The 23,735-nt window shown below is 39.8% G+C and overlaps 1 protein-coding gene across 2 annotated transcripts in view; it reads right to left on the bottom strand.

Moving 5' to 3' along the window:
- slc27a4 (solute carrier family 27 member 4) overlaps nt 1–19,785 on the bottom strand; it is a 30,534-nt gene extending 10,749 nt beyond the window's left edge. The window contains exons 1-4 of one of the 2 annotated variants that reach the window (XM_028025063.1): nt 19,573–19,785; nt 4,455–4,616; nt 2,064–2,274; nt 974–1,157 (exon numbers count right to left, since the gene is read on the bottom strand). In XM_028025063.1, coding sequence (XP_027880864.1) covers nt 974–1,157; nt 2,064–2,274; nt 4,455–4,616; nt 19,573–19,655 — 640 coding nt within the window. In that variant the 5' untranslated portion in view covers nt 19,656–19,785. Of the gene's footprint in view, nt 1–973; nt 1,158–2,063; nt 2,275–4,454; nt 4,617–9,800; nt 10,175–19,572 lie in introns of those variants that run through there. The other variant, XM_028025062.1, reaches the window with a different exon arrangement.
- Nucleotides 19,786–23,735: the final 3,950 nt, after the last annotated feature.

Below are 23,735 nucleotides of genomic sequence, written 5' to 3'. Positions count from 1 at the left end.
CCCAGAGCGACTCAACCAAAAAAACAGGAGAAAGTACCGTGTGACAATGAGTGTGAAACTGAAACGTCTCAATGGTTTTTTTCATACTGTATAAACAGAAACAGTGTGTAAGTGAAGCTTTATGTCCTTCTGGCTCAGTGCTGATGCTGTAAGCATGATGTTTGGCTGCACCATAAAAAGGCTGCAGTTTCAATTACTTAAAGGCATTAAGCACATCACAGGCTGAAGAACCGATACAGAGAGAGCTTCATCAATCTCCGAATGTACACTTCCACTCTCTTTATAGATGTTGAGGTCAAGTTTTTTTTCCCTGTTGGAGCATAGATCCAGGAGTAAAACAGATCAAAAATGAATGTTACATTGCATGTTCATGTAGCATGCAAAGACGGTCAGTCTATTAAGACATTGTTCATTAGTAGATAGCAGATAATTAATGCAATTTTAATTTCACGCACATGACCTTTTAATAACTCATCTAACGAGTGAGTCAGGCAATGCTTCAGCTGAGTGACTTTTACCTTTTACCTGTTTTAAACTAGTAGAAAAAGTCACATTTAAATACATAATGTGCTGCATGTGTGCACATAAGCTAGGATTAAAAACATTTACTGATTTTGAAAAAAGTTGAATCATCAAAAAGGGAATGTTGAATATGTCTGACCTTTAGTAAAAATCTGTAAGAGTTGGACGTTGTTCTACACATTTCTGTCACCATCATCAGCTGCTGATTATCACTTATCAGATGGTATTCTTGTCAGACCTTGAATACCACACATTGGCTATAAAGACAGCTCCACTGACTGATACTGAAGAAACACCTACTCAAATAACCATGTATTTTTTATGACTTCAGCTGCTTTCTCCCTGGACTCATTACAAAGGAAGAAGAACAGCACCCATCAGCATAAGTCAGTACTGTGCACACAGGAGGCTTAAGGTGGCTGTAGAACATGAGCTCTTCCCTTTATCTTACCATCAGAAAGCTCTGAACCAAACACCACAGCCTTGGCATCGGAGATGGTAACACAGTGGACCAGAGCATCTAGTCTCAAGTTGAAGTTGATGAGAGCAGCTTCAACTCCGATTTTAGCCATTCCCAGCCAGAGGCCCACATACTGGGATCTGTTCTCCATGAACAGGGCCACCACATCTCCTTCCTTAAAGTGGGAACGACAAAAAACAGACGTGCTGTCAACCTACAGTATACACACCACTTTCGTTTTTCACAACCATTAATTTCAATGTAGTTCTAAAAAAACAAAAAACACGAAGTAGCATACCTAAGACAGAAAGAAATTCTATATGGCGTTCAAATTTTTCCTACAAATAAGAATCTGAAAAGTCCAGCCTTTCCCTGCTGAAGAATAAATAGCACCCCCACAGCATGATACTGCCACCACCAGTTCAGAAAAGTGTGGCATGCACTTGTACTCATTCCTTCCACTTTGATGCTCCCAATTAAATTCCAGTGAAACAATTTCCCTCCAGAAGTTACCTTGTGAGGAAATAGAGTCAGTTTTTTTATTATTAAAAATTCAATTGTGATATTGATTGCGATGAACCATTTTTTTTTTTTTGTTCCCCATCACTAGTCTCTCTTTCAGGCTCAGTTGTTTAGAATCAAAATGTACAAACAATTGGGCAATTATACTATTGGAAAGCTGATTTTACATGCAGAGCACCTAAAACAGAAGAACTAACTAAATAAATAGTGCATCCAGGCAGACCTTTGTGATTGTGAAAATGCTCTGGACAGAACTTTCCGGTCTAACGTATCACCCTAAAAAGACGTTGGCAGTATGATGCTTTGGGGATGCTTTTCTTTGAAGAACAGGCAACTCTTCACAACTTTTTCATGACGAAAATTATGAACACCAGGCCTCGGTTTCCTTCTGCCTCATGAATATGTATGACTTTGTGTTGACAGTACAATAAAAGAAATACACACTGTACATTGAGGTTTGTGGTTATAATGTGACAAAAAATGTATCCATTTTTAAAAATGAAAGATGAGAAAATGAGTTTTAGAAATTATTTCTAATTCAATCTTTTTTTTTTTTTACCTTAAAGCCACGATCCAGCAGCAGGTTGGCCACTCGGTTGGAGTATTCATCCAACTGTCGGAAAGTCCACCTCTCTCCGGTCCCCTCAAAGATGAGAGCAGTTTTGTCGCCATGGCGCCGCACAGTTTCTGCAAAGATCTTTGGAAGAGTGTTCTTCTCTCTGACATGTCGCTTGACGTTCAGCTTCACGCGCAGTAGCACGTAGGCCGCACTTTAGGAGAAAAATACAACACACCTTAGAGTTACAGCTTTAGAACTGATTTTATTATACTACAAAGATAAAAGTCCTTCTGCAAAAGAATCCTAACCTACACATAATATTTAACAAGAAATGTCAACTTGGCTGGCAGTTTTATGAAGCATGCCTCATTTGCTGGGAAGCATTACAAAACATGCATTTATATTAGGTATACTTAGAAGGTACAAATATACCTTTAAGTTATTGTTCATATATAATTAGATCCATTATCGACACACATGCAATTCATAGCAGGAGAAGTAAAATATTTTAATAAGCATATCTAGGGGGCAAAGTCTGACTTAATAGTAACGCTCAGTACTCTGTATTTATTACACAGAGGTACAAGCAGAAGCCATGGCTGACTGAGGTAAATTATTACAAAAACCTCATAAAAACCAACAAGCCAAGCAATTTCATGGCTGTACTGTGATCTTGTTGGAAATGCTTAATTGCATAAGGGATTAGTTTTATGCTTGTCGAGATAAATGCAGTTTACTGTAGTTCAGACATCTAATTTTCACTCACATAACTATTGGGATTCTCCCTGTTGCAAAAGAAGAAAACTAAGAATAGTAGTAAGCTGTTTAGTGTAGCCTTTTTAAGCTAATTTTCTATTGCTAATGCAAAGTTTAGGAGAACACATAAAGACACCACATACATTTTAGTCATACACTGTAGCATACCACTATCTGTCACAAGTGCACATATGAACAAAATGCCAATGGCTTGTCAAACTACATCACACAATACCATCCAATGAGTCACAGTGGAAATGTTAGCCAGAGCCCAGGTGAAATTGTTGAATTCTTATCCTTGGTTCATAGAAATATTCAAGGTAATACTGTGAGTAAAACTAAAAAGCTTACCGGTTTTATCAAAAGAAGATGTAGGTATGTGTATATGAAAATGAGGATATGTACCTCTAACTCACAAATATGGAGTCCTTATTTTACACGTACTAATCGGAAATAAGCACCACTACTAGTTGGACCACTTTGTTGTGTTTGTTCGGAGGAGGTTTTTAAAAGGACAGGTTTTTGTTTACAGTTTCCCGTTTAACCAGTGATGGGGGGGAAAAGGAAGTTAACCACTGCATATCGCCATAGTAACCTTTAACTGTAAATATTAGCTCAAGGTTCACACATTAAATAATCACCGTCTAGCTGCATTCTTGGCATTTTTTCCATAGAAATGTATGTCAAGCTAGCACCTTGGAAACTATCATGTGGCCCATCAACATTTCTGCAAATGAAATTTGATCTGAAGATATGTTTTAGGCTTGCTATTAAATAAGGAAATGGGGCTTCAGTCACTTGCAAAACACAACTTTTGATTTTATGTAGTAGACCAAAACAATGTGGTAGCATCATGCTGTGAACAGACCCTTTTTAAAGCAGGAACAAGTAAAGCAGTCCAAGTTCATGTGAAGCAGTTTGGAAGTGCATGCAGAGTAATGGTTTAGGTCAAAGTTCATTTGTGGCTGAGAATCAATCGCAAGATTTGCGAACTGATGTTTACAATTTATTTTCATCCAATCTGGCAGAAGTTGAGACATTTTGCAAAGAAGAATGTACCATCAAATCACTTCCAGCTGTAAGTGCCCCCAAAAGATGGAGCTACAAAGTATTTAGGTAGGGGGGTTGAGGGAAATCTGAAATTGTCAGGTGACAATTTATAAGAAAACAAAATAAAATAAAGGACTGTGAATACTCTTGGAAGGGCCTGTGAAGGAATCAATAATCAAAACGGCACTTTGCAATTATGTCCTGACAGAGAGAAATGAGAAGTTTATGTTATCTGAATAATTAATGTGATATCTTGATATCTATAAATCATAACCGCTAGATTAAAATGTATAATTTTATGAGACAAATTTTCAAAAGAGAAACATTTCTAACTTGTAAAATACTTTTATTAAAGGAAAATTGATATTACTTTATATCAGAGGATTTTCCTCTGGTTTAAACAAGCAAGCCCTAAATATAATTCTTGTTCTATTATTTTACATGTTTTAAAGCTGCAGTGAATGATTATTATCTATACGGGGGCTGTTAAAGGTCGGTAGCAGAAATTCCAATTCTGTGTTGTAAAATATCAAAACGTGGTATAATTGAATACATTTGACATATGAATATATATGTTATGCTTACTGTAGATCTCTGCCAATTGTTTTGACAACAATATCCAGAAAGCTCCATCCTCCACTTCCAAGGTAGAAGATCAGGATGGCTGGAAGAACCTGGTACCAAGGCAGGCCCACCAGCAGCCTCAACACAAACAGCAGGACTGTGCAACATGCCAGACGCATCATCCTGAGGGGAAACACACACACACACACCTATATATAACTACAAATCAGAATCTTTTCAGGCCAAGCATTAGACCACTTACACAAATACTGCTAGCAGAGTATGTACACCTCCTCCATGGGCTGCCACCTTATCGTGGTGGAGGGGTTTGAGTGCCCCAATGATCCTAGGAGCTATGCTGTCTGGGGCTTCATGCCCCTGGTAGGGTCACCCAAGGCAGACAGGTCCTAGGTGAGGGACCAGACAAAGTGCAGCCCGAAGACCCCAATGATGAAGGAAAACTTTGGACTTGGTGTTCCCTCGCCCGGACGCGGGTCACCGGGGCCCCACTCTGGAGCCAGGCCTGGAGGGGGGGCACGATGGCGAGCGTCTGGTGGCTGGGCTTTTACCCATGGAGCCCGGCCGGGCTCAGCCCGAAGAGGAAACATGGGCCCCCCCTCCCATGGGCCCACCACCCGTGGGAGGGGCCAAAGGGGTCGGGTGCACTGTGTGATGGGTGGCGGCCAAGGGAGGGGACCCTGGCGGTCCGATCCTCGGTTGCAGAAACTGGCTCTTGGGACGTGGAATGTCACCTCTCTGGTGGGGAAGGAGCCGGAGCTAGTGCGTGAGGTCGAGAGGTTCCGGCTAGAAATAGTCGGTCTCACCTCGACGCATGGCTCTGGTTCTGGAACCAGTCTCCTTGAGAGGGGCTGGACATACTTCCACTCTGGAGTTGCCCAGGGAGAGAGACGTCGGGCAGGAGTGGGCATACTTGTTGCTCCCCATCTCGGCGCCTGTACGTTGGGGTTTACCCCGGTGAACGAGAGGGTAGGATCCCTCCGCCTACGGGTGGGGGGACGGGTTCTGACTGTCGTTTGTGCTTACGGGCCGAACGACAGTTCAGATTACCCACCCTTTTTGGAGTCCTTAGAGGGGGTACTGGAGAGTGCTCCTCCTGGGGACTCCCTTGTTCTGCTGGGGGACTTCAACGCTCACGTGGGCAACGACAGTGAGACCTGGAGGGGCGTGGTTGGGAGGAACGGCCCACCCGACCTGAACTCGAGCGGTGTTCTGTTGCTGGACATCTGTGCTCGCCATGGATTGTCCATAACGAACACCATGTTCAAGCATAAGGGTGTCCATATGTGCACTTGGCACCAGGACACCCTAGGCCGCAGTTCGATGGTCGACTTTGTCATCGTTTCATCGGATCTGCGGCCGTATGTCTTGGACACTCGGGTGAAGAGAGGTGCGGAGCTGTCCACTGACCACTACCTGGTGGTGAGTTGGCTCCGGTGGCGGGGGCGAAAGCCGGTCAGACCTGGCAGGCCCAAACGTGTTGTGAGGGTCTGCTGGGAACGTCTGGCGGAATCCCCTGTGAGACGGAGCTTTAACTCCCATCTCCGGCAAAACTTCGAACACGTCCCGGGGGAGGTGGGGGACATGGAGTCTGAGTGGACCGTGTTCCGTGCCTCCATTGTCGAGGCGGGCGATCGGAGCTGTGGCCGCAAGGTTGTCGGTGCCTGTCGCGGCGGCAACCCTCGAACCCGTTGGTGGACACCTTCGGTGAGGGATGCCGTCAGGCTGAAGAAGGAGTCCTATCGAGCCTTTTTGGCCTGTGGGACTCCGGAAGCAGCTGATGGGTACCGGCGGGCGAAGCGGCATGCGGCTCGGGTGGTTGCTGAGGCAAAAACTCGGGTGTGGGAGGAGTTTGGAGAGGCCATGGAGAAAGACTTCCGCACGGCTTCGAGGCGATTCTGGTCCACCATCCGGCGTCTCAAGGGGGGGAAGCGGTGCAGCACCAACACTGTTTATAGTGGGGATGGTGTGCTGCTGACCTCTACTCGGGACGTTGTGGGCCGGTGGGCAGAGTACTTCGAAGACCTCCTCAATCCCACCAACATGCCTTCCACTGAGGAAGCGGAGCCTGGGGACTCTGGGTTGGGCTCTCCAATCTCTGGGGGCGAGGTCGCCGAGGTGGTTAAAAAGCTCCTCGGTGGCAAGGCCCCGGGGGTGGATGAGATCCGCCCGGAGTTCCTTAAGGCTCTGGATGTTGTAGGGTTGTGTTGGTTGACGCGACTCTGCAATATCGCATGGACATCGGGGGCAGTTCCCCTGGATTGGCAGACTGGGGTGGTGGTCCCCCTGTTCAAAAAGGGGGACCGGAGGGTGTGCTCCAATTATAGAGGGGTCACACTCTTAAGCCTCCCTGGCAAGGTCTATTCAGGGGTCCTGGAGAGGAGGGTCCGTCGGATAGTCGAACCTCGGATTCAGGAAGAGCAGTGTGGTTTTCGTCCTGGTCGTGGAACACTGGACCAGCTCTACACCCTCAGCAGGGTCCTGGAGGGTGCATGGGAGTTCGCCCAACCAGTCTACATGTGTTTTGTGGACTTGGAGAAGGCGTTCGACCGTGTCCCTCGGGGAGCCCTGTGGGGGGTTCTCCGGGAGTATGGGGTACCGGGCCCTTTGATACGGGCTGTCAGGTCCCTGTATGACCGGTGTCAGAGTCTGGTCCGCATTGCCGGCAGTAAGTCGGGCTCGTTTCCGGTGAGAGTTGGACTCCGCCAGGGCTGCCCTTTGTCACCGATTCTGTTCATCACTTTCATGGACAGAATTTCTAGGCGCAGCCAAGGTGTTGAGGGGATCCGATTTGGTGGCCTCAGGATCTCATCTCTGCTTTTCGCAGACGATGTGGTCCTTTTGGCTTCATCAGATCGTGATCTGCAGCTCTCGCTGGATCGGTTCGCAGCCGAGTGTGAAGCGGCCGGGATGGGGATCAGTGCCTCCAAATCCGAGGCCATGGTCTTGAGCCGGAAAAGGGTAGAGTGCCTTCTCCGGGTCAGGGGGGGTGTCCTGCCCCAAGTGGAGGAGTTTAAGTATCTCGGGATCTTGTTCACGAATGGGGGAAGAAGGGAGCGGGAGATCGACAGGCGGATTGGCGCAGCGTCTGCTGTCAAGCGGGCGCTGTACCGGTCCGTCGTGGTGAAGAGAGAGCTGAGCCAAAAAGCGAAGCTCTCGATTTACCGGTCGATCTACGTTCCCACCCTCATCTATGGTCATGAGCTTTGGGTCATGACCGAAAGAACGAGATCGCGGATACAAGCGGCCGAAATGGGTTTTCTCCGTAGGGTGGCTGGGCTCTCCCTTAGAGATAGGGTGAGAAGCTCAGTCATCCGGGAGGGACTCAGAGTAGAGCCGCTGCTCCTTCACATCGAGAGGAGCCAGTTGAGGTGGCTTGGGCATCTGGTCAGGATGCCTCCTGGACACCTCCCTGGTGAGGTGTTCCGGGCACGTCCCACTGGGAGGAGGCCCCGGGGAAGACCCAGGACACGCTGGAGGGACTATGTCTCTCGGCTGGCCTGGGAACGCCTCGGGATTCCCCCGGAGGAGCTGGAAGAAGTGGCTGGGGAGAGGGAAGTCTGGGCCTCCCTTCTGAAGCTGCTACCCCCGCGACCCGACCTCGGATAAGCGGAAGAAGATGGATGGATGGATGGATGATGGAGTATGTACACAAGAAGGGTTTTTTGAGTATGCGCTGCCATAGCGCCAAAGAATGTTATCGACTGTGATTCTGTTTACACATCCTGTGCCAAGTTTGAACTACTAACTAAGGCTTGGTGTACACACTCCTTTACAAAAGTATTTGTATCTCTCAAATTTTTTCACATTTCTCAAAACCTCTATATATACAGTATAATACAGTACAGACCAAAAGTTTGGACACACCTTTTAATTCAATGAGTTTCCTTTTATTTTCATGACTATTGACATTGTAGATTCACACTGAAGGCATCAAAACTATGAATAACACATGTGGATTCTCCTTCTTAAGCTGTCAGTCACTGAACTCTTTGCTGCTCCCATTAATGATCTCATTGCCTGGTCAGTTCATTCAATTGTTAAGCAACAGATTAATTCTATTCACCGATTAGAAGACTTCTGAAGGCAAATAATTGCTCTTGATTTCATTTAGGCATATCAGAGAAAAAGGGGACATTTGTCCTATATTTAACTACATCCATCTTCCCTTAGACTTCATTATGCCACCACCATCAACAACATTCACAGTGGTGATGGTGTGTTCAGTATTATATGTAGTGTTGGTTTATCCGCGACATTTTGCATCATAATAAATTCTAGCAAGACATCCTAATGAATGGTTAGTGAAATTTGCTTGTGTAGTAATAAAATAAACTATTAAACGAAATACACAGCTTCCTGAAAAAATCATTTACTTTTCTCTTGCAGCTGAGGAACATTTAAGACCTTGAGGAAACCCTATTTAAACACAAAGCATCTGAAGTGTTACTGATGTTAGTGGCTACGGCTACTTGGTAGCAAGGAAAGGAGATCTGTCTGTAAATATTACATCCCTGCTTATAAGAAATTTACCAGCCCTAGTCTCCTCTCTTAATCACCCTTAAAAGAAGCCCGTACATTCAGTGATAGCTTGCTTTCTTGCTTCAAAATTGTGATTGTGTTCTTTTCCAACATGTGGCTGCGATTGTGATTTTCATCGCTAAGCCGAAATATGAAACCTAAACAAGCTCCGTGTCATACCCTAATTTTACTCCGCTATTAATAACGGATGGGATTTGAGAGTGATTCAAAATCACAAATGACAGAAAGGCAGCAGCAGCCACATGACGGACAGAGACAAAAGCTTCATCATCCGCCGTCGCTGAACCCGGAAATTTAAAGGCGCGGAGCATCATATTGCGGTGGGGGATCTGGTACGGAGAGGAAGGCTCAGCCCACTGCTGGTAACCTCTCTAACCAGATGCCATGTGCGCTTCAGATACGGCCTTCATTTCTGAGCCGGTCGGTTTGTGTTTATTGTATTGTAACAAGATGAGGCTCATCGTGGTGATGGGCTTTTCTACACTGGCAGGATGCGCTGCGTAACGTGTGCGCCTCTGCTTAAGGAAGCGGATGGACAGCACGACAGCAGCAGCTGTATCTTTCATGATGAACAGGCATGCGGTCTCCATATGCATAATTTACCTTTTAAGGATCTAAAGCTGCCTGAAATTACAGATCAGAGTGAACTCTTTGATTCATATAAGTGGGTCAATCGCTCATAATACCGAGAAAGTGTCAGGAATATCTTCCTTTCTCCCAGGGAATAAAAACCTGACCACCAATCCGCGTAGTTGGCGCACACCAAGCCCCTAGTTGTGGTACAGGGATGAGGATTTTTTTACGTACCTTGCCCCCTTCCTCTCACTGCTACAGCATGTAGGTGCTCAGCGATCCGAATGTGAAACTCGTTGTGGGAGATTCCACCTTGATCGGCTTACAGGCCAGCCTGGTCGCTCCCTCCGGCTGGATAGAGATTCAGACAAACGCACCCAGGCAGACGCTCGCACTGGGCTCTCCTCCTGTGGTCAACCCCGCAACGACCTCCCGCTGCTGCTGCTGAGAAAATGCCCGAGCGATACGCGTCGACTTTGACCCTACGATCATCATCGGGATCACAATAATTTATAATATCCTTCGATTCATTGTAACCGGTGAGTTCACAAGCAGGCGTAATTCAAATGACCTTATAATTTTCTAAGAGGAGCCCGCCCACCTCAGTCAGCGTCAAATCAGTGAATCAGGAATAAACGCTGACAGACGGCTTGAGCGGACCAATAGAGAGAGAGAGAGATGGTATTACGTCTCGTCCCGGAGAGGTGGGGTTTGCTGCGGTGTGGGAGAGGAAATGCGGCTCTGCTTGTTGGCCCGGCAGGCTAGGGGTCTGCTCCTTTTTGGCTCGCCGGCGTGCGGGATGAGTTTATCACTGCCGTTTACAGGAAAAAAGTGGCAGGGGACAGGTTGACACTACAAAACCTGCTTTTACACACTCAAATTGCAACAGACTGAAGCTGGTGTATGTACATTTTATTAAAATGTACATTTATTATTTATTTACTTTTTAACATTTTTGTTAAAACTGTCACTAACATGACAGTATAATAGGAGACAGACAAAGAGCTAGTATCTACTACTAACAATATATACTATGTTTACTTTTTCTTTAATGTAAAACGTACTCTTGGAGTAGGGTTTCTATTCTTTCAAAACTCATAAGTCGAAAGTCATGTTAAATCCACAGGGATTATTCATAATAAAGAATCATGTTATGTCAGCATTTATCATGCAAGTCAGGTCAAAGTAGGTGTACTGGTTGTTAAGCCAGTGGAGACCATCTGGAATACGCCCATACGCTCATTTCTCATGGTGTACACCGTCTGTCCACCCAGTGCATCCGCTATATTCTCTGGCTTTCAAATGGTGAGGAGCCAAACAGGCCAGCCCACACAGCCGTCTCCACCCGGTAATGACAAGACCGTAACAGTGTAAAATGAGTCCTGCTTCACCATGCTCTGCTCCACTCAATTACTACTGCACTGTCAACAAAAGAGGCCAACAGATTAGCAAGGAATGAGGCAGGGCAGGATGTTGAAATGTGCTAATTAGAAGAACCAGTTTCTCCCCCTTTATAGACCTTTAACCTGGAAATTTTCAAACTGGCAAAATGCTGATCTGATTGCAATCTCAGACGGTTATTGGAAAAGTGCAGTTATTTTTAAAGCTTACCTCTACTGTTGTACTTTTATTATAAAATGTACACTTTAAATTAAACACAGCTAGGTAATAAAGTATCAATATTTACTACAGAACTGCATGAAATAAAAGGTTGGTAAAAAGAGCTTTGATGAAAAATGTAGCTAATTCTGCTTATTGTGCATTTGGGTCAATTACATCACAAGAGACAAGAACCAAGCACCTTTGTAAACAGAATGAGCAAGAGATATGAACAATTTTAACATGAGTTTTAAAGTGACGGGAAAGAAGAATTTAACTCTGATGACCGCCAAGCTATGCTTGATACTGCAGTGATGATAAAGCTAAACTGTGACAATGATCGTCTTCAGCTTCTTAACTGGTACAGATTTATTTAATTTGCTACTTGATTTTTTTGTGTGCTTATTACTTGCTCAATGAGTAATCAGTGACAAGTTGAAATAAAAAAAAAACATCCTAAATAAACACATTGATGGCACCGGGTGGTTTTGTTTGTGTTATAAATTGAGTATTTGGCCACTTACAAATTTCCTTTGTTTTTGCTTTTTTAATATATTTAAATGTTTAATGTGATTAAATACAATTTAGGGTTTAAAATCTGGATTAATTGTTTCATGACTAATCGGGTATTGAAATAATTGTCAGCTAATCAAATAATCGTTAACTGGAGAGACTCCAAACTATGCTATTTGCTGAAAAAAAACATATCCAGAGCAGTAATTAAGCCTAACTGTACAAAACCAACGACATTTTCCACTCAAGATAAAATAAAATAATCAACAGATCATTATAGATGTCATGTAAGCAGAAGGGGCTGAGCTTTTCACATGTTAATGCTAGAAATATTTTTTTTAGCTGCAGATGAATAGATTACTTTAAATGATCAAGTGTACACTAAATAAATACCAACTGCATTTTGGAAATACAATGTTTGTTTTCTTTTTTTTTAAAAATTAATTGATTTATTTATTTGCAATTATTAATGCATTTCCAACATTGTATAAAACAGGCTTAAGTGATTTAATTAAAAATCTGCAGAATGTGCCACTTTTTTATCCAATCAATCATCAAAATAATTGACGGTTTAGTTAATAGCAGTCTTCAGTCTGGTGCTATATTGTTTTACTGTAAAAACAGTAACCTATAAGGAGTAGCTATCAAGTGACAATTGTATTTAAGAGAAAAAATCATGTAACGCTATTTTAAATTATGAATTAACTGTGATTAATCACATTTTTTGTCCAAAGGGTTATTTCATACAACTACAAACCGATTAAGCCGAGATTTTCCAGATTTTCAAGCCTTGATTGGATTTTACAAAACCATTAGCGCAGGTTACCATGGCAATTTATTCTGTGCAGCTAGCCTGCTCCAGACCAGGCTTAGTTAATCCTGAAGCCTTATTTGTTCTGTCAGCGATTACGCCGATCAGAAACCAATGTGTTTTGTCCGTGATTCCGTTTTCTTATCTATCTGTTATGGTCTTTCTATCACCCTGCATTAAAACATCACTCAGTTTGGTATTCAGTCTAGTAACATCATCTGATGATGTTAGAAATAAGAAAATAACTTTAGTTTTGGCATATATTAAACAATAGCCAGTTTAAATTACACAATATTTTAAACACGCACATAAACATACCTTTTGTTTTCATCAAAGGGACTGCTAATAAGAAAAATGTATAAACAATTTATCTTTAGTCTTTTGATGCCGTTAAGCTGCCCTTACGCTAACAGCTAAACAACAAATTGCCATTCAAAACAAAAGCACAACTACAACAGGACGTTAACCATAAAGGTAATTAAAGGCGAGGTAGTTAGGGACCTTTTACGTTATTAGAACAAGCCATGTGCACTTTAGTCAACATTTAATCCACATATTTCCCAAATACTGCAAAATGTTCTATTTAATCACAGTCTGTTGTGTTGTTTATATCGATATGCGGAACAAACAAAGAGTGACATGAACGAATCTGCTGTCAAATTAACATGTTACAATATTGACTGTTCACTTATAAGTTTAAAGTTGTTTATTTGAGGAAATGACACATCTGATTAGAACGGGTTGGAAATGTAGTTTTTTGCGGGTACGTTTTTTTTTTTTGCGGGTAATTAAGCATTCAATCAATCAATCCATTATGTCGCGGCAGTTTCCTTTGCAATTCCTCACAATCCTTCATCAAACGATGATGTTTGTTTGATGTGAGGTATGGCGTACGCAATTTAACCGACGTAGCATCAGTGAATCTGATCGATATCATGGTCAGCTGAAGAAATTTGTGGACGCACATTTACCTGAATGCCTGTCTTGATAAAGTTGCACCCCCTGCGCCTGGTTTGGCCTTCCTGAAACTGATAAAGCTAGAGCTGATGGTGCTATGTCAAACCTGGCTTTATCTTAAGTCCTAGATTCGCAATCCTACTTTTGAGAAACAGCCCTCAATATAACTAATTATATCACATAAACAGAACCTGTCTGACGAAGCAGGTGAAAAAAAAAAAAACGTCTCAGAAAAAGACATTACTACAAGACTTAAATGATTTAGCAGATTGTAAAAAAAAAAACAAAACGATTATCTAAAGTATCTCAGGCCCCACTTGTGTCAATCAACAATAGTGTTGATGATTCTATAAGAAAGAGAATTTGCACAAATAGGATAGCATAAAGCCAAAAAAACTATTATCTGAAAAGAATAGAGGCCCATTTCATAGGACCAAGACCTTTAGAAAAATACTGTGGGGATCAAAACGTGGAATGTGCGAATGTCCAACTAGCAGCATTTCAGAAAAGAACATCATTTTGCCCGTTTGACATGGTGGTGGCGGTGTGATGGTCAAGGTCTACTTCAAGCTTCAGCTCAAGTTATTTATTGTTTTTAAAATAAAAGTCTGGCCAAAGCAGACCTACAAATATAAAAATATAGGACTTATAGCTTTGTTGCAATGCAAAGCAACATAGTGGATCATTTTAACCATTTGCTTCATTGCTCCCAGCAAATTCCCAACATTGACAAGTGCTTAGTACAAGAAGGTTCACATTTTACATAACATAAAAGGAATGTGACATGTCTCCAAACACGTTGCCTAATCTAGCAAGATTGCAGAAGGTCTGTTGCAACAAAACTCTGGATCTGTACTACAACACTGTACTCTCTTTAGCCATAAGAAAAAAAGTGAGACACTACACAATCTTTACTTTTACGTTACCCATTTCAAATGGCTGGTTGTACTTGGCAACAAATCTAATCATTAATCATTAAACCATAAAAGTGAGCAGATCACACTGCATTTATCCCCGTCATTCAGGACAGGAACAAGCAGTATTACTCTGCAAAGAAATGATGCAGTGGTGCAATCATAAGAATATGAAAAAAATAATATGAGTTTCACCTTCCAAATGATAGGTAATCTTTATTACTCACTTGAGGGACAAAATCCTGCCTGACATAAAAGACATAATAAAAGAGAAGATTACGTTTGTGGAACTCCTCTGCTGATACCAGTTAGACAAGTTATCAATAGACAGATGAAACCACTCCCATAAGATTAAGCCTTTTCATTCAGCACATTTAGAACAGACTTATTTTACTAGACAGCAACATGGGTTTTTTAACAGGATTGAGACTTTTGTTTATTTGGGGTTACAAAAAATAACATCACTCAAACACCTAAAATAAATCTATTCAATCTTCATCTGAAGTGAGAATGCATAATAAATATCCCAAAATGACAATGCTTTGTATTTTTTATTGCACATTAGAGATTGCATCAAGAAAATTACACCGAGAACTAAAAACTTTTACAAAATCAACAAGTGACGTCACTGCAATCACGCTTCTCCAAACTTTATGCAATTCAAAGCATGAAACTAAAATTCCTTCAAGTTACAACACAACAGAACAGAACACAACACAAATAAATTTACAATCTCACACTTTAGACCAGCTGGGGGTTGGGAAAAAAGTCTGCAATTATGCAGTAACTTGCAGTGAGCTAAACGACAGCAAGCATGTTTCCAACAACATGCATGCTGCATTCTGCCCAATTTCTCCATGCTATTACTCAGATCTCTTATTTTGCATCTATTAAATTCAACTAACCCCCATCCCAAAAAACAAGAATAAAAATGATAAAGTTAAAAATGGCAAGTGATACCCCCTTTAAATAAACAGATTCTTATTATCTTTTATATTCTTTAACTGGTTTCATGAAGCATTTATGTAAGGAATTGAAAACTTTGTAAAGTTTCATTTTCAGTCATCCAGTTCAAGACCAAAGTGTGCATAGAGATCTCGCGTGGTGGTCCCCCTCAGAGCAGCTGCAAGACACACACACACACCACACACAGGTTACAGGGTCAACTTGCTCCACTCCACTTTTCAAACAATCCACTAAACACTGACCAGACCACAGCATGTGAAATCCACAGCCACTTTGAACATACGGCTTGACAAAACAAGTGTGTTAAAATGTTACCACAAGGACAAGAGTTTTCCATTCTTAACCATTTAGGTACTTATTTTAATTTCTTTCAGGAGAATGCAACTGTTTGCCTTTTCGCAAATTATTTTAACACAACTTCAGCTTTAGCATTTGATAGTAAGTACAATGACCTAACAGAGTGCACTAAAAGGATTGTAGAGGAGGATTGCTGTTATTGCTGGTTTATAATTAACCATAAATCAAGTGAAAAAAAAATCAAAAGGACATCAGAAACTGAAAAAAAACATTTAATTTAAAGTACTCAATAGTAAAACAGAGTAAAAAAACAATAATTTTCTCTATGTTCCTAAATATCCAAGATATACACTATATATACTGTATATATATACCCACATACTATACATACTATATCTTGGATAGTAATGTTGATGCAACTTGCCTTCTCACACATTATTTCCTTCCAGTCTTCATTTCAACAAAAAAAATGTTTGTACAGATAACAGCAAGTTTAATTGAAAACACAAACATAATCAAGCCAAAGATTAAATATAAACTTTTAAAGCAAAACAAACTAATAGAAAAGCAAGTATAGATAAAACACACTGACAGAAACTGTTTTGAGAAAATTTAGCTCTGTGAAAAACTTTGGTTAAACAAACATGGCCAAATCTCAGATAATTATTATTTGTTAAATAACATTGTTATTTGAGTTGCACTCCATAATTTTTTTTACAGAATAGGATGTTAGAAACCTCCCTCAGAGATTTTGGTCCATTTTGACATGATAGATCACACAGTTGCAGAAAATTTTGTGGCAGTGCATCTTTGAAACAAATCTCCCATTCTATCACACCCCAGAGGTGATCTATTAAATTTAGATCTGATGACCTTTGAAACCAAAGGAGTAAAGTAAGACCAATGTCATCTTCAAAAAGACAGTTTGAGATAATCAGAGCAATGTGACATGGTGCATTATCCTTTTTTGGTAAGCTATTAGTAAAGAAAATAAAAGTTACTTGAATTGACTTCATCCACACAACTGCTGGTCATTGGACATGTTGGACAATTTCTCTTCTTTGGACCCTTCACTAACAACCATGCCGCATTCATGCCAATTCTGATAGTCAGTTTGAATTCAGATCCAAATTCAAAGCACACCAAGTTCGTTTTTCCCCCAACAATTTTTATCTTATTCTCTTTTTGTGATCCAACTTCATGTGTACAAATTTAGCTGATACAAACTAATGAAAAAAATAATGTGTCAAAGAAAGTTTTGGTCATACCATTAAATTACCCATAAGACACTGATAATGCCAGCATATTGAAACATATAAATTAAAAATGTCTTGTTTAAATTATTAATGAAAAGAAACCAATAATAAGTAACAAAAGGACAATTGTCTTTAGAGGCTAAACAGGGCATCTTTTACTTTTCACCCTGCCCTCAAATCCCGTCCCTCTCAGTATAAGAACATACAGTACAACAGTACTCAGTGTTTAAGTGTAGACTCTTTGTGAAAGTGACAGATAGAAAGAGCAAGAAAATGAGTGAGGGGTGAGAGAAGATAATATGTGTTTGTATTTGTACTGCATGTGGATGTGTGACTGTATGAATATATCTATGGGGACAGACAGAGACAGTACTTGTCTGTCAATGTGTGTGTGATGTGAAAGGCCGTCATTGTGTCAGAGGGGAAACACCACCTCCGTTGACTAAGAGGTCATTATCATCTCAACTCTTTATTGTACTTGGAATTTAAAGAGATAGGAAGCTTTTATCTCATAAAACAGAGATAACTGGACTTTTACTACTTGTCATCAATGCAGAAGAAGTTAATAAAAGGGGAATGAAAGGGAATACATTTTTCTTTTCATATTAGTGGCTGAAATACAAAGATATAAACATACAGAGCAAGAGTCAAGCTGACATGTCTATGATTCACCATAACTTCCTAATATTGTGAAAGGAGTAAACTTCACCCGTTTTGACCCTACTACATGACACTTATACACAGTATGAATACACTATTGTTTAAAAAATGGCTGTCTTAACTGTGGACTTAACATTACATAATGAATGACTAAAGGCATAAACACATGAAAAAACTTAAGACTTAGCATTTGGAGAACCTGCCACAAGAAAACAAATGTGCATTTCTGCTGCCCTCTAGTGGTTGGCTGTAGAACCGCAAAAATAAGTCCTAACTATTCACATGCGAGTAGCCAAAATTAAATGCTGATTTGCACTTTTTCTGTGACTTAGTTTCCTGTAAGGTCCCATGAGTATACTCCCATTTTTTCCAGACATCTACTTCATGGCTTGCTTTAATAGTAGCAATATCACAGGATACAAAACTTAAGAATCAGGACAGCAGATAAATCTGTCTGCTTGAGAGCTCCAAAATGGAATAAATAACAGGACATTTTTGAGAAGGACTGAATCGGTGTGTGGGAGCAATGCGGTCTACAAACCTGATTCACTTAATTCCATCAAACTAATATGTTTGTGCAAGGATGCATAAGAATGTTTGACCCAAGTAAATCAACTTAATATGCAATTTCACCAAATACTAAAGAAAACGTATAAACACTAAAGAAATCTTAAGAAATAAATAAGAAACTTTTATCTCTTAGCAATCTAGAATTTAACAGATAAAGATCAATTTGGTAAACCTAAATGACCTAGAACAGAAATAGTTCATTTAAATATTAGACAGTGAATGAAGAAAAGAAATGAATGAATCTTTCCATACAGCATAGGCAACATCCGGATTCTACTGTATATTTGATAAATGCAAACATATTTTACAGACATTTGACTTGCCCTCTTCTCTATACTTTTAATGTTTTAAAATGTGAAAATGTCTTACCGATGCGTCCCAGAAGCGACTGTCCAATATCTTTGATGTCGTTGTATTCGTGCAGCTTATCTATATGCTGGTCCAACTCTTCAACTCTACAACCCCTGCAAAAACATTTAATGTTGGCCTTAAACAAACACATTTTTATCTGATTATTGCTACTAATGAATATTAAATTATTACAAGAGTAGAAAACACAACCCTGTGCTGAGGTATTTAATGATTAAATGTTTACATGGAAATCTATTAACTTCATGTGCTACCAAAATTTTACCAAACAATTATCATATGTCTTAGACATACCACTGAGGTTTGACCTGAGATTTATAAAATACAGAATGGAAAACACAGCTGTACTCACTCTTCCTCCAGCTGTGCGATCTCTGAATCCAGCTGCTCTTTCTTCTTCTGTAGTTCTGCAACCTCTTCTTCAGGACTCACTTTAGGGCTGTCTGGTACTTGAAGCTTTGAGGTTCAAACCCCCAAAAATAAAAACTGAATGTATGTGTGGCACAGGAAGCAAAACACTACTGAATAAGTGTTTAAAAGATGAAATGCTACTTACAGGAGATTTAAAGTGGGAATTGACCTTCTTAAACTTTGAGAATGGAGTTCTAGATTGAAAATGAATAAAAAAGTGATATATTTCACAAATAAATATTAAACGATTAAAATATATTTTTTAAACTTTTGCAACTCCCGCAACTTTAGCATCTGTGACTATTGTCAACAGGTTAAGAGATTTCATAACATTAACGTAGTCTTTTATTTACAACACAAAGGCTTTTAAGAACATTACTTTCTGGGTTTAATTAGACTTAGTTTTCAGTTAAACACATCAAAACAGGAACACTTTGCCTCGCTTGTGTAATTTATATATTTTTAAACATCGTTATTCGATTGTTATTATTTAATAAGTGCTTCTTGGTGTGTTTGATTTGTTTATTGCTGCTCACAACAATAAACTCCCCAAAGACGAATAAAAATGCTACTTGTGCAACGCCTTCATAACAACAAAAATCAGAATAAAATTAATTAAGCTACGTCACACGGAGCACTTAGCAACGTTAGCTCCCCTCAGAGCTAAGCTAGCTGTCAGTTACCTCTTTTGTGCTTCTTTCTTGAGGTGCTTTTCCTCCCCCGTTGAGACGCTGTTTGCACTGTCAACTCCTTGCTCCGTGCTCATTTTCTCTGAACTTCAAGAGAAACAATTTCATTACCGTTAATCTTTCATACAAAAACACTGACAAGAGTAACAGGTTTTGCAGCTCGCGGCTAATACGAAACAGAACCGATAGAGTTATGTGATTGGTTAATGAAAGTAGAGGCGGGACTTGGAAAGCGGAAATACAGAACTCAAATCAAATTGTTTTAACATAGTTTCTTTCAAAGTCAGAATTCTGACTTTTTTTTTTTCTTAAGAAAAAAATAACAATATGACTTTTTTTCTCACACCCATGAAAACCTGAGCCGTAGACCATACATTTATATATTATATTATATACTAGTATATAATACTAGTATATACTGTACTCACTATATAATATAATATAATATGCAAGATTTATATAATGTAATATTTTATGAGGTCTTTTCTGAAAGGAGTGATAAAGAGTTGATTGATTTTTTTTAGTTGATCAAATTTCCAAGCAATTTCGGATCAGTAATTCATGATTTCCTAATTCTATTTGGTATTAATATGATGTGCTAGGGGAGTTCAATTAGCCTGCACAAAACAGGAAATGTGAAATAACTTTGTATTGCTACTATGCACGACGAGAAAGCTGAACGGGAAAACAATTAACTAATTGAGAACTGCAGCAAAAACTGAGAGCTCAGGGCCAGGTTTTCATAGCTTAATTATTTCTTAACACACTACTGAGGGGGGAAAAATGTAAATCTAAGACAATGCTAGCACATTTCTTGATTAGTAAGACTAAAAGTTTAAAACCACCAACTATACATTTTTCTAAAAAAAAAGAAAGTTAATTAAAAGAAATGCAATTTTTTAAATGTGTTTATTTATTGCATTTGAGACGGTATTAGACTGTTTTGTACTTTTATTTTCTTGCTTTCCATCAGATGGCGCCAAAGACCTCACTAACCTTTCTTTCACAGTGTTGAATTTTCTGACCCTTTGTCTGAGACAACCCACACACTTTTCTATTAAAGTTAAAGTGAAAACAAAGTCATGCTGTCAAATTTCATTATGAGCTAATCTGAACAGACCGTATTTCAGAATATCTAAGGTGTTAAGATTACTATAATGCTACAAGGGTTTATGGATTAACATAGCAAAATGTCATACTAAGTAAACAAAAAACAAGACGCTTTGCTTTCTCTACACACCGGGGCCAAAGTCATTTTGATTCTATTCACTGCCCAAGTGCAAAAGGTCAAGACGGACTGTAGAAGATTTAACCCTTAAAACATAAAAAAGAGAAGCAAAATTTAAAGTCAACAATAAGAGATTGGAGCAGGAAGAAGACCAGACATCAGGAGGAGCAGACTTGAAGCAGAGGGCATAAAATCCTGTCCATTCTATGTTATGTTCTGAATTCATTGCTTATTTATTAGTTGTTATACAGAAACAGAGAGTGCGGGGAATAAAAAATTCAGACAAGAAGCATGGCTTCTCCTCCTTTTGGAAAATGCACTACTACAGACACTGGAGGGTAACGGCCCCTGCATGCACTCGAGTAAGTGTGTGTGGTGTGGAGATTTATGGAGGTGAGTTATTTCTCCCCCATCTCTGACACAGCAGTAAGAGACATGAAGTCATAACATCACAAACCCAGAATGTCTGCCATATCCAACCTTTCTCAAACAAGAACAGAGTTGCCAAGGATTTGAATTTTGGAAAACATGAATACAACGAAAAAATATTGACTCCTTAATGTGAGTCATTAGAAACTGCAAATAAATATTCAAAGTTCTGGAGAAATCTCACAAACAATTTCGAATTGAAAGTACAAACCTTTTAGTTACAATGGCACAAGAAATCTATATCATGTAAGATATGTAGTTCAGAAAATACTAGCTGGAAAAAGTGTGATGTGAAATAGATGATTAAAATATCTAGTAAGGCAACTCTCACCCACTGGTAAGTATGGTAGAGGAGCTGTGATGAGGTAGGCATGTTTCTCTTTCAATATATCTAAGAACCTTGGACTTTATGACATATGAAGATTTTAAATAAAGAATATTCTTGACAGTTTCAATAGGTTTGTTAAAAACATATTTGTGAGGGGGCACAATGAATATTAGGGGTCCTCCTGCTATTTCTCTCTGTCATTTCTGTTTCTTCTCACCCACCAACCTGTTGTGACATACAGCTGCAAATGCTGAGCTTCTAGAAGTGTGTTCTGGTTTAAAAGTGGTTCCTTTCCACCATCACTGAATCCTTGTTTGCTATAAAACCCAGACTCAGTGCAATCTAATGCCTTCCTGAGACAGGTACACTTTTTACCACTTGCCATCAACAAAATCACTGAACTGTGTTATCAATTATTCAATTCAATTATTAGTCAAGATTCCTCCCTGTATTTCCTATAATTTTAGCCTTCTGACTTGTTTCTTCTGCGACAGACTGGCGACCTGTCCAGGGTGTACCCCGCCTCTCGCCTGGTACGTTAGCTGGAGATAGGCACCAGAACCCTCCCAACCCCACTATGGACAAGGGTATTAGAAGATGGATGGATGGAGTTGTTTCTTGTACAAGCTGGACAGTTTCTTACTGAACAGCATGCTTATAATTTATGAAAGCCCAACTACTCCTTTGTGCAGCACCCACACCACTGCTGACTAATCCTGTTAAGAAATAATAAAACAGCACAAATAAGCTGACATATTTAAGGATGAGAGACCAAAGGAGTACAAAACACCCACAGTAGGTGGACAGAAGGAGACGGAGTTAGTGTAGCTGGGTGAGATGGAGGTGAAGAGGATGATAACCAGCATGTCGTGAAATACTGATTAACATTTTAAAGGATGTCCATCCTGACTGTGTAAGTATTTCACCTCACCCCTACTTTATTTATATTTATATTATATAGACTAATATATAGAGACTAAACTTAACAATGAAAACTAAAATTAATAATCCAGCTTTTTTTTTGATGTACTGTTCAATAATGCAAATATTCAATACAAGCACCAGTTAAATTTAACTGGTTGCAGGTCTTTAAACAATGGTGGCTCCATGTACTTCCTGACAGGCCACATGCATTGTTGGTTTTACCTTTTACATTTTTATCACCATTTTCTGATTCATGATAAATATTGAAATTATTTATTGCCTGACGGTTGTGAAATGGGTTTTGGTATAATTTGTGAATCGACTGCCTAATAGACAAGACCAGTCATAATGAAATGAGTATCTCCACAACCACTTACCTAATTAGATTTCACTCTCAACATATTGATCCAGCTTCACTTTTGACCTTAATTAGCTTCATTCCTTGAATCCAGGGCCATTATCAAGTGCTCACCAACAGGGGGCCAGATTTAGGAAAATGTAGGTCTCTGGGAGACAGCCCAGTTTGGGTTGTCAGCATCAACAGCTTAAGTTTGCAAAATACAGCATGATGGTTAAGTACGCATCAACTTGAGGGTTTTAAGGTTTATTCACTTGAAAATTTAGATTTTCTGAAGACATCAATTATGTTGTGCATTTGAAAAGCTTAAAAAACATGACACAGAAAAGTCTTCACTCATGAAAAAAACATCACACTAACTATGACAGATCTGAATATTTTACATAAAGCATTCAACAAAATATATAAGGAATATTGCCTTATAATTTCACACAGCAGCACAGATATATTTATTTGTTTTTCATTGAACAGCTGCTTTGTAACCATGTATTTCCTAATTTTTCTTTTTATCACAAAATAAAGCAAGAATCACAATGTTCTCTTTGTACTAAATGCCAGGTTGCTTGTCCAAAATACAAGAAGAAGCCCTCCTAAAAAAGCCTGAAGAACCTTCACAATCAGATTCCCAGTTATCAATCTATTGCCATTTGAAAGGCAAATAGATGAGAAATTACTTTCTCATACAAAGTAATTTGTATGTATGAGCAACAAAAATGGTTTGTGTTTAGGGACCAAGATCCTCCTCCTATATCCAAACCTGGCACACACTAAATTTGTTCAAAATGTAAAACTTTCATGAAATGCAAGTTTTACGAGGCATATATCTCAAAATAAAAGCATACACACAAAAAAAAAAAAAACAATAAATAGTCAAACTGCTCATTTGAGCA

The sequence above is a fragment of the Xiphophorus couchianus genome, chromosome 8 (genome assembly GCF_001444195.1).
Source record: "Xiphophorus couchianus chromosome 8, X_couchianus-1.0, whole genome shotgun sequence".
In the NCBI taxonomy this organism is placed as follows: Eukaryota; Metazoa; Chordata; class Actinopteri; order Cyprinodontiformes; family Poeciliidae; genus Xiphophorus; species Xiphophorus couchianus.
The sequence above is the reverse complement of the archived record's forward strand: the minus strand, read 5'-3'. Positions and strand labels throughout refer to the sequence as shown.